The sequence below is a fragment of the Mirounga leonina genome, unplaced genomic scaffold (genome assembly GCF_011800145.1).
Source record: "Mirounga leonina isolate KUSES-001 unplaced genomic scaffold, KU_Mleo_1.0 Mir_166, whole genome shotgun sequence".
NCBI lineage: Eukaryota > Metazoa > Chordata > Mammalia > Carnivora > Phocidae > Mirounga > Mirounga leonina.
Genome location: NW_023270418.1, coordinates 26,131,730 through 26,143,135, shown reverse-complemented (window position 1 = coordinate 26,143,135; position 11,406 = coordinate 26,131,730). Strand labels below are relative to the sequence as shown.

The 11,406-nt window shown below is 47.2% G+C and overlaps 1 protein-coding gene across 4 annotated transcripts; it reads right to left on the bottom strand.

The window, feature by feature from the left end:
- Positions 1 to 3,973: 3,973 nt before the first annotated feature.
- On the bottom strand, positions 3,974 to 7,237 carry CLP1 (cleavage factor polyribonucleotide kinase subunit 1). 4 transcript variants are annotated; one of them, XM_035012889.1, is made up of 3 exons: positions 6,876 to 7,237; positions 5,485 to 6,112; positions 3,974 to 5,090 (listed from the first exon to the last, which is right to left on the bottom strand). In XM_035012889.1, exons 2-3 carry the CDS (start codon positions 6,088 to 6,090, stop codon positions 4,419 to 4,421), a joined length of 1,278 nt encoding a protein of 425 aa, XP_034868780.1. In that variant the 5' UTR covers positions 6,091 to 6,112; positions 6,876 to 7,237; the 3' UTR covers positions 3,974 to 4,418. The 4 variants fall into 4 exon arrangements, with proteins under 4 accessions (XP_034868780.1, XP_034868781.1, XP_034868782.1 ...); XM_035012890.1 differs by having other exon boundaries at positions 6,670 to 6,948; XM_035012891.1 differs by lacking the exon at positions 6,876 to 7,237 and adding an exon at positions 6,623 to 6,867.
- Positions 7,238 to 11,406: the final 4,169 nt, after the last annotated feature.

Here is an 11,406-nt window from a genome sequence, read left to right as displayed (position 1 = left end):
AAGAATAAATCCTCGGAGGTAAAAATAGTTATATGTGGGTGCTGGAAATACTCAAAAGCGAGGAGCCGCCCTCACTCATTCTCCAGACCCCCTCCGAGTAAGTGTGGTACGGCCCAGACAGGCTTCTAGTATAGCCAATCATCAGTCGGCCCCTCCGTCCTCTCGGTTCAGCCCCTTCATGCATTGGCCAACCGCTTGGCGACTAAATAGCTCCCACCCTCCCACCGCCTTATTTTATTTTTCCGATGGCGATAACTTTATTTAAAGCGATCTTGATGGAGGCGTCATCGGTGGAGCGAGCTCCGTGCTAGCAGCGGAATCGCGGGACAATGGAACGGTCTGGCTGTGGCTCTCGCATGGAGGGGGCGCCAGGATTAGGAGGGTCGTGTGGGGCGAAGGTCCTGCCAAAGGCCCGGGAGGAAGAGGAAGGGCAGCGGCGAGAGACTTGCAGCCCACACAAGTAGTGCCATCCGTGGAAGGAGGCGCAGGGAGTGAGCGCCCTCTGAGGTGGTGGCAGCCCCCCAGAGCGCGATCGGGCTCTTGGCTTCATTCCCTTCGTTTCTCACTGCAGCACAAGGGATGGGCGCCCGCTTCCCTAACCTCGCCCCAGGCCGGGAACACAGGCTGGAATCTGGCCGTCCCTAGCGAGCTGCTGGCTGTCTCTGCATAGATTCGAGAGCCACACTTTTGCCCTAATTAGCCCTACCCAGCTGTGAACCCAAGAGCAAGGTCAGGTGTTGTTCTCTCCTCATTTAGCTCAAGGCCATTTCTCTTTTGAAAGGAGCTCTGGCTATTACATAACAGTCTTTCAAAAAAGTGTTCCAGCAGCCACTTCTCTGAAGCCAGAGTTGCTCACCTGTAAAGTGTGATTCTAATTCCTGCGGTCTGTCCTCGGGTTTGGTGTCAAATGTTGCTGGTTTAACTGTGGTCTGATAACTTTAGTATTAGGCAGCAAGGTAAAGGGGAAAAGGTCTAGTCTACCTCCTCTGACATGGCGTATTTATCAGGGTCTCGTTCATTCTTGTTAAGGACTTCAAGCCACCATTTATTGCAACACACTAGAGAGTTCTCTTTTAATGACCAGTGTGTATTAAAAAATGAAATCTTTAAAACACTTTAGCTCATATGAAAGGTGAAGTTATTACTGGAGATACAGTATTTACTTACAGAGGCTTTTCTATCCGGTTAATTTGTTTCCTTAGGAAGAAATCAAATTTCATTTTTCTAGTGTATATTTTTCTTGGATTTTAAGACTTCCGTTTCCCCAACTTTACAAGTTAGGCATCTTTCTTTTCCTACTTTCAGCCGTCTAAGAACCTGTAAAATGTCTTGTCTTTTGGCGAGACACTGCCAAATGAAAATAAAAATTCGATCTTTCACCAACCAACCACACATACTAAAGCCCTCCTAGGACACTGGACTACTGGATGCCAACCTTTTAGCTGGATGAGCACTAAGGGTGGCATAATCACTATCCCAAGGTTTCTTTTTATTTTTTTAAAGATTTTATTTGTCAGAGAGAGAGCACAAGCAGAGGGAGTGGCAGGCAGAGGGAGAAGCAGGCTCCCCGCTGAGCAGAGATCCTGATGCAGGGGCTCGATCCCAGGACCCTGGATCGTTACCTGAGCTGAAGGCAGATGCTTAACCGACTGAGCCACCCAGGCATCCCTTAAGATTTTATTTTTAAGTAATCTCTACACCCAACGTGTGGACGCTGTATTTGAAAAATACAGAAAAAAATAGAATGATGTCCAGAAGATTCTCCTCCCCATCATTAAATTCTCTCTCTAGTCTTGATATGCTGAGGCATCCTATCTAAAAAAATAACAACAAACCCTCCCTTGACCCTACATCCAGCCCCTCCCTTTCTTAGCAAAGCTTTTTATCTGTAGAGGTTATCTCTACTTTTTCAATATGTGTTTCAATAGAACTTTTATCCCTACCATTCCAAAACTACACCCCTAAGGTCAATACTGACATCCATGCTTCCAGATCCATAGTCCGGTCTCCTTTGCTAGCTCCCATTACACTTCACTTCACCTCTTATGTTTGGAGTGCTCTGAAAGTCCATCTCTGTCTCCTGAATTCCATTTACAGAGTCCCTAACTGACTTCATCCAATACTACTGCCTTAAAAAGCCCTCTGTAAGCCAATAGCTCCCATGAACCTTCAACCCTAACTTCCCCAAACCTTCCAGCTTGTTTCCATGTGTCCACACAGCATCTCCATATGACGAGTAGACGACTGAAACTTAATATTGCTAAAGTAGAACTCTTGATATTCCCTCATCCTCTACCCATCCCAAGGCAATCTACTCTCCTACTCCACCTCGGCTGGTCTAATTCCACCCTCCCCCCCCAATCAATTCTCACATTGAAACTACCACAAGTCTCCTCACATATCCTTGCTCCTACTCCTCCCTCTATAATCCATTTTCCACACATCTTTCCAAAATCAGAGCCATTCCTCTGTTTAACCACCTGCTTTGGTCTGGAGTATGTCCCCCAAAATTCATTATGTTGAAATCCTAAGCCCCAAAGATGATGGTATTAGGAGGTGGGGCCTTTGAGAGGTACTTAGATCATGAATGTAAAACCTTCATGAATGAGATTAGTGCCTTTATAAAAGAGGCTCCAGAGTGCATCCTCGGCCCTTCTGTGTGAGGACACAGCTAGAAGTAAGGCAGTCTGCAACCCCAAAGACAGCCATCATCAGAACACGACCGTGCTGGTGCCCTGATGTTGGAATTTCCTGCCTCCAGAACTATGAGAAATATTTGATGTTTATAAGCTACCCAGTCTGTGGCATTTTGTTATATAGCAGCCTCAAGGAACTAAGACACCACCCCTTCCCATCCTCTGCCACTGCTCTTATAGATTACAAGAGCCCTACATTATCTGGTCTCTGCTGCCCCCTCCAGCCTCAATTTTTACCAGTCACCCCTTGATGTACCACACCAGGGTTTCCATTCATCAAATACATTGTTTTGGGTTTTATTTTTCCCCCTTCTTAGGGTTTTGCGCTCTTTCCTCCAGCAGGAAGATGTCCCAATTTCACACAGCCATTCAGGTCTTAATGTGAAATGTGCTCAGGGGAGGCCTTTCCTGACCACCCAATCTAAAGCATTTTCCTAGTCACTCTGTCTCAGACCACCCAATTTTAACTCTGCATAGCACTTGCCTTTTTTGTTTGTTTATTCTATGAAAGCTCTGTAAGACTTTGTCTAACTTGTTCCCCATCTAGAATGGTTCCTGGCAAATAGACGCTCAATAAATATTTGTGAAAAGAATGAATGGATGGGGGCGCCTGGGTGGCTCAGTCGTTAAGCGTCTGCCTTCGGCTCAGGTCATGGTCCCAGGGTCCTGGGATCGAGCCCCGCATCGGGCTCCCTGCTCCGCGGGAAGCCTGCTTCTCCTTCTCCCACTCCCCCTGCTTGTATCTCCTCTCTCGCTGTGTCTCTCTCTGTCAAATAAATAAATAAAATCTTAAAAAAAAAAAAAAATGAATGGATGAAGGGCTTTAGACAGTATTCAATAATCCAGTCTAAACTAGGAACACAAATCATTTGCAAGAAATCAGAGAATGGGGCTTTCCCAGCTTCTTACCACCTGAAAGCTCAATTTACACTGACCTAGGGCCCAGTTCCAATCAGATGGACAAGAGGAAAAATAGCTGCAACTGAGAGCAAATGGGCTATGTCTGGAAAATGACTAGACCAGAAATCTCAATCCAAGCTTATCACCAGCCCCTGTAGCTCCTCAGAGTAAACCTGGCATTGACAACAGATTTAGCATCTATTTACCTATGAGGAAAGGAAAGGAGAGCCATTATAAAAATTCACCTGCTTGGCTCACAGGTGGGCTCTTGGCTTTCCTCTCCTCTAAGCATTTAGCAATAACTCATTCCAATCATGTTTCCATCTTGCTTAGGGAGAAAAAAACAAAATTTAAAAAAATTATACCAACTTCTGTGATATGACAAAAATATTTATTAAAATTTTCCAAGTTTGAATTTTATTAGAAAGAGGCCTTCTGATTCAATCTTTCATCCTGGATAAATGAGATAGTAAGTGCTACATATAGAATATAAAGCGGTGATAATAAAAAAAAATTCCTCCTAAAAATCAGTCCACCAAGTAGCACAGTGGAAGAAATGAGATTCTCCGGGACCTCAGAGAATTCAAAGTGGTACCTTCGGTGATCCAAAAAAATCAATTATATTCTCATGGTTGTCCTTTCGGCTCAAGATTAGAAGAGTTGGGTTTCCACCACCTGTTTTAAGAGGTAGAAACATGCTATCTACTAGTTCACTATTTACTCGTCTGTATGGCCTCAACAGTCTCATACCTCAGCCTATCTGCCTTTGGTGATGGCCAGAAGATCTCTAATGCCCCAGGCAGCAAAGCTTCTCGCCAATCCCTACTTAAGATCCATGAACCGGATATCCATGATGAGAAGGAAGTTCTTAGGCAGTGGGCGGGGAGCTGGAGAGAGAACAGTAAACACCTGATGTTCCAGGTCCACACTGGTCACCACAATGAAGCCAGCCACACTGGTCTCAGAAAGGTTCTCCTCTGTGCCCTCAGCAGTGCTAACACTCAGGAGGTGATGCACCATATCTCGGCCAGGCGTGACCGGTACCAGCTTGAGCTGATTGTCCTCCTGAGACATGCCCAAAGGCAAACAGGAGTCTGGAATGGTGGGTGCCCCAACTTTGTAGATTTTCACATCTGAAAATTTGACATTGAAGGCATGGGGATAGAAACAGCCCCGGAATCCATAGAAATACTCACGGATACGCTCATCCCTACATTCCCGCCGGAAGTCTTTGGAGCGTTCAACCACACCCCCCGATTTAGGAAGCAGCACAGTTCGGACAAAGTGAGGCAGGTCCCGTTTTAGTTCATTGTACAGTCGCTCTTGATCCAGAACCACAACCACATCTACCTCAAAGGCTGAGGCTGCGTGCACCAGGGCCTGGTACCCAGAGCCCTTGACCCAGCCACAGGTATTAATGACACAGCCACTCACAGAGGCCCTTCGGTTCACTTCACACCTTTGATTGAACACGTCCGCTAAACGGGATGTAATCTGCAGGAGAGAGCATCAAGGTGAGAAAAAGAAACACAAAACGAACAAACTCATAGCTACATAGAGTAAGTGGCTATTAGGTACAAGAAAAAAATGACATTCTTAATGGCTGTGGTTTTAACTCGTAACATGGATTTCCATTTTATGTTGCTGCTTCTACGGTTTCGTGTCCTAAGTAGAAATTTAGTAAGTTACTTCAGAACAGGGCCACACAAACGTTTAACAATCTGAGGTTGACTTATATTTGAAACTGTCTTTTCCGAAATCATGTGGCAGTAATACCAGCTAAGGGAGCAAAGAAATGGTCATAGACGGTTTTAATTAGCACACTTTTGCACAGCTTCCTACCCGATAGCACCCCTTCCCTCCATCCCACCTTGGCTCTGGCTCTGACCTTATTATAAAGCTTGATGTTGGTGCCAGGAGTGGTGGAGCCAAAATGATACACCAGAGGGGCCTGGATAGAGAATCCCTCTTCAACATCTGCTGGCCGCTCAATGTAGAGGGCCCCCATTGTACCAGGGATGGAAACAGAGCCCTGGCCCACGTCCAGCTCCACGTAAGTGGGACGGCGGCCCAAACGCACTGCATAGTTGAGCAGTAGACGGCACACTGTGGACTTGCCCACATCAGTGGGGCCCACTACCATCACCCGGGGGCCTCGCTCTTCTTCCTTCTCCGCCTGCCTCCTCATCTGTTCCAAGGCTGTATGAGTGTTGAGATAAAGCAACATAGGTGTGTCCTTGGAGACATAAGCCACCTCGGTGCGGCCACTCAGCTGTAAAGAACAGCCATGCCAAGTGAAAACAGCCACCTTGGCACCAGCATCAAAGGTGAATTTCTTGTTTCGGGTCAGCTCTGTGCCAAAGATTTCTGCCATGCCAGCCAGCAGCTCCAACTGAACTGACTGAGATGCCTCCACCTCAAAGCGAAGTTCTGTTTCTCGCTCTAGTTCAAATTTAGTTGTTGGCTTCTTGTCATCATTGGCCTCCTCTCCCATCTTTTCTGTGTAGCTGCTGTGCCTAGAACACAGATTAATTAACAGATCTAAATGGAAGTTAGGACGCTGTTCAAAATCCTCCCATGGATAGTTCCCCTTACCTTGCTTTATTTTTCTCCTTAACTGTGATCACCAGCTGTCTCACTATATATTTGTTAATTGTCTGTCGACCCCCACTGGAATGTAAGGGTTGGGCAGTGTGGTTTGCTGCCGTATCTCTAGGATCTAGAATAGGGCTTGACAACCCGAAGGCACCTCATAAATACACCGAGTGAATAAATGATTCAGACATAAGAAAATTATATCTACACATTGACCTAAGACTTGATTATATCACCTCCATAGCTCCTTTCGTCACTCTACTGGGATACTCCACTTGAGAAGGCAACAAATGCCCACTCCCCAACTCTCTTAGTCAACAAGAAAGGGCGTCTGCAACCTGGATGCAAAGCAGAGAATACTGGGTTGGGACTTAGAAAAGAGCATTAACGCCCCGCTCAGCCACTGCTAGTACTGTCATTAGACAAATCACCTTATCTCCCTGGACCTTTTCCTCCGCTCTCAACTGGAGGCACTTACGCTTCCTCTCACAAAGTGTTGTTCTGGGGACTGTTGAAGGGAAGAAATTACTTCGTAGAGTAGAAAACGCCGAGAAAGAGTGAAGAATGATTTCCGACCGCGAACCGCAGCTGTTAAGTCCGGTTTCTGTCCGGGCACCCCCAGACGCCAAAATCTGTCCTGGCTCTAAGGGGGCGACGGTTGCATTCCTGAGCTTATTATCTCACCTGCGCAGCCACACAGCCAAACCGGTAAACCGAGGAGCCCCGGCACCACCTAAACCCAACTGCACGCCACACTCGCCCAGATCCACGCCGGAAACAAAGGCGGTTCCGCACTTGCGCACTGGAGAAGCTGCGGTCGCGCGATGCCCCTCGGGATCTGTAGTCTTGCCAGAACGGCCTCCGGCTGCTGGGCTCGCGCAGCCGCTCGGCCTTCTGGGAGTTGTAGTTAGAGGATTGTTTTGATCGTGACGCCAAAGGTGGGCGGGGCGGCGGCGGTCGTTGTTCGCGAAGCTGGAGAGCAAGGGGTAGGAGGAGTGGCCGTTACGCCCCGCGCGAGGCGGGGATCCGCCGAGGAGCCTATGGTTGCCGAGGCGCGGCTGTTGCGGACTCTCGCCCCAGTGTTCCCGCTCACCTGTAGCGGGGGAAAGAGAAGGGCGGCGGGAAGGGGTGGGGGGGGGCGGCTAGGCTCGCCATCTGGGTCCCGCGACCGTCTGCTTGCCTGGACCGCAAGCCAGGAGGTGGGGAAATTAGCAAAACCCCAAGTGGAACACGAGGAAATCTGGGAGTAAGGAAAGTGGAGGAAAACAGCCTGTCAGAAGCCAACCTGGGCTCTCATCCCCTCCCTGACACAGCGCTTGGCACCTAGAGGGCATTAAATTTTTGTTTTGTTTTGTTTTAATAAAAGAATAAATATCCAAGAATTTCTTCCAGTCATTACCCAACAACGTCTCTCCTACTGAGAGGGGATTTCTGTTGGTGACTCGGTTTCCTTCCCTGAATTCCTGACAGCTCTACAAGGCCAATCATTTATCCTGCAGGCAACAGTTTGGGCCACATCTATAATCCTCAGGAGCTTGAGCTTTGGAATCTTGTGCTCTGCTTTGCCACTTTCGCGCTGTGTGACTTTGGGCAAATCAGGCTTAAACTCTCTGAGACCCAGTTTCTTGTCTGTAAACAGGGATAATAATAGTACCCAACCTCTTAAAGTTGTTTTAAAGATTGAATGGGATGATCGGTAAAGTACTAAGCACAATGTCTGTAACATAGCATCTAATGTTAGCTTTTAAGTCTTTATTATAGGTTGAGGAGGGGGAGCTCTAATAATGCCATCCATTTGTACAACAGTTTAAATTTTTCAAAGCCCTTTCCAGTATCTTCTTTCACAGCCAACCTGTAAAGTCAGTTTTATTATCTCCAATTTCATTTTTAAAAAAAAATTTTTTTTAAGATTTTATTTATTTATTTGCGAGAGAGACAATGAGAGACAGAGAGCATGAGAGGAGGGTCACAGGGAGAAGCAGACTCCCCGCCGAGCAGGGAGCCCGATGCCGGACTCCAGGATCATGACCTGAGCCAAAGGCAGTCGCTTAACCAACTGAGCCACCCAGGTGCCCCTATTATCTCCAATTTCAGATGAGGAAGGAGACTAAGGTAGGTGAAGGGACTTGCCCAAGTTAGGACTCAAACCCAGGATTTGGGAGTCTGAGTCCAGTTATTATAGTAGCAAACACATAGTGTTAGATGCCAGGTACTGTTCTGTGAGCTTTACAGGTGTAAATTCATTTAATCCTCACAGGAATCCTGTGAAGCACATACCAGAATTGTCACCCCCACTTTTCAGATGAGTAACTTCCTTCAGTCCAGCTCCCATGGTTACTCTGGATCAAGAAACCTGGGACTGTTATTTTCTGGGTTGCCTCTTTCACACCGGCCCTACCTTAGCACTCATTCTGTCCACAGTGCCATCCTCACTTCCCACGGTTTATTCCTTAATGGTTTGCTTTAATTCACTCATTCACCACGCATGCACTAGTTCTCCAGAGAACTTTCAGGTATCCCGTATCCTTTCACCATTCTTCAAAAATTCATTTCCAGGCTTCTATTTGCAAATTCTCTCCCTGAATGAGCTCAGCCTCTCCTCTTTCCCTGCAGTCTATTTCCCAGATCTGTTTCTTCACCTCCACACTCTCTCCCTTGAGGCAATTTCTCCCAATTATCTGAAGGTCATCTTTCTTTGGCTTATTTGTATAGCCGTCTCAAGCTGAATTTAGGGAAAAGAAACCTCTCCCCGCCTTTAGACTATCTCCATTTCACTTCTTCTTCTTCTTTTTTTTTTAAAGTAATTTCTACCCCCAGTGTGGGGCTCTTACTCACGACCCTGAGATCAAGAGTCGCATGTTCCTCCTACTGAGCCAGCCAGGCGCCCCCTCCAATTCATTTTTTTTTTTTTAAGATTTTATTTATTTATTTGACAGCAAGAGAGGGAACACAAGCAGGGGGAGTGGGAGAGGGAGAAGCAGGCTTCCCACGGAGCAGGGAGCCCGATGTGGGCTCGAACCCAGGACCCTGGGACCATGACCTGATCCCAAGGCAGACGCTTAATGACTGAGCCACTCAGGCACCCCTCCAGTTCACTTCTTAAACAGAGTGAGGGCACAACATTTACAGCATCCATGCTTGCCTACACTCACTTTTCTCCCTTGTCATCTTTAACCAAGCGTTCCTGCCATCTCCACCCCCACCCCCAAAGAATCCTGTCCTCATGTCTTTTTCATTCTCCTCTCCAGCTAAACCCTTGATCATTTTCTTCCTGAGTTAATTAATTGGTATCCCCTTATTGCTTTTAAAGTTTCAGTCCTTGCCCTAAGAACTACTCACCTACCTTTTTCCCACTTCTCATTGTTTTCCTCAAGAATGGTTCCTCAAATTCCTTCCCCCACTTATCTTTCCTCTCTCATCCGCTTCTCAGACAGAAACACTTCTATCTTTACCCAATTCTCCCTCTCAATTCCAAACTTCTGGTGATACCACTCAAGGCACTTGCACTGTTTTCAGAATTTATCTTAAACCCCAGACTCTTCCTGATTAAATATTCAGAATTCTGGGTATTTTTTTTTTTAAGATTTTATTTATTTATTTGAGAGAGAGAGCACAAGCAGGGGGAGCGGCAGGCAGTGGGAGAGGGAGAAGCAGGCTCCCTGCTTAGCAAAGAGCAGGATTCGGGGCTTGATCTAAGGACCCTGAGATCATGACCTGATCCAAAAGCAGAGGCTTAACCGACAGAGCCACCCAGGTGCCCCTCGTATTTTTTCAGACCCAGCTAGCAACGCCTCCCATTACCCTACTCTTCCCTGCCTTATATGTGAAAAGACAAAATGACCCCAAGCGTCCTTTCTGAGTACCAATCTTTGTCACACTTCATTTTCTAGATGGTAGCCTGTTAGAAATTGGGGCTTTTATCTTAGAGGACATGTTCCACGTCCACATACTTCAGAGATATGCACAGGACGGCACTCTATGAGAAACAGAATCTGAGTCAAATGAAATATAATTGGAAGCTGATAGAAAAATAGCACCGAAAGATGGAAGTTCTTCATAAGATATAAATTTGGTATGTGTCTCTTGAGATGTCAGAATTTAATAGTAAATCCTCTCTGGGTTTAAGCATATGAAGTTGAGAACACTGTTTTGAAATAACTACCGTTTACTAAGTGCTGGTCATGTGCCAGGCACTTTTTCGGTGTTTACATGTTACTTCACTTTACTTCACATCTCCATGAGGGAAATATCATGAGCTTCACTTAGCAGGGGAGGAAAACTGGCGGCACAAAGAGGATCAGTAACTTCCCCAGGGGTTCCTGGTGAGTATACTGGCAGAGCTGGCATTCAAACTCAGGTCTCTTTGAGACCAAAGCCAGACACTTGGACCACATCTGAAGATGCAACTCAACTGCTGTTTGGGGATCATCTTCTATAGGCAAGGTTCTGCACTAGGCATTGCAGTCCTGGGATGCAGAGAGGAGTTTCCCAGAGGTCCTTCCTCAGAAAGTTTATAGCCCGGTAGAGAACCTTATATAATGTGGGTGTCTCTGTTCTCCAAGCACAAGTAACTTGGAGGTAGCTGAGAAGAGGTTCCTGCTTGTGAGATGTCATAGCCCATCTATGACTCCTGCAGGGTCATTAAGCTGACGCTTTGAGGCTTGGAAGTGCCCGGTTCAAGCTTGGGGGGCACAGTGTAGCAATTAATATGTCCTTCTTTTTTTATTTTTTATTTATTAGGGAGAGAGAGAGCATGAGAGGGGGGAGGGGCAGAAGGAGAAGCAGACTCCCTGCCGAGCAGGGAGCCCAATGCGGGACTCCATCCCGGGACTCCAGGATCATGACCTGAGCCGAAGGCAGTCGCTTAACCAACTGCGTCAGGGCTGGCATCCGAGCTGAGACGGGAAATGTACCATCTTGAATGTGTGTGCACACGCCTGATTCTCTGCATCCATCTCTCACTGTCACCGCCTGGCCACCTCCTTTCCTCCAGCCTGCCACCCGTACTCCATCCTTGCCCAGCCCTGTCCTTCCCCCAGGTTCCTTCTGTCTCCTTGGCCACACTGCCTTCCTCCTCAGCAACCAGCCTCTCCTCTAGCATCCCTCCTCCCCTCCTGTCCCTCTGCTCCCACCCCCCTGCTCCCTCCCCTAGACCCATCCCTCCTGCCTGCCCCCTCCCTTCCTCCCAGCCCGCCTCCTGTGTCTCCCAGCCCTG

Excerpts from the sequence above, each read along its gene's own strand:
- CLP1 (XM_035012889.1), bottom strand. The coding sequence starts at position 6,090 with ATGGGAGAGGAGGCCAATGATGACAAGAAGCCAACAACTAAATTTGAA. Across the intron at positions 5,091-5,484 it reads ACATCAAGCTTTATAATAAG|ATTACATCCCGTTTAGCGGA; the intron begins GTCAGAGCCAGA and ends TCTCTCCTGCAG.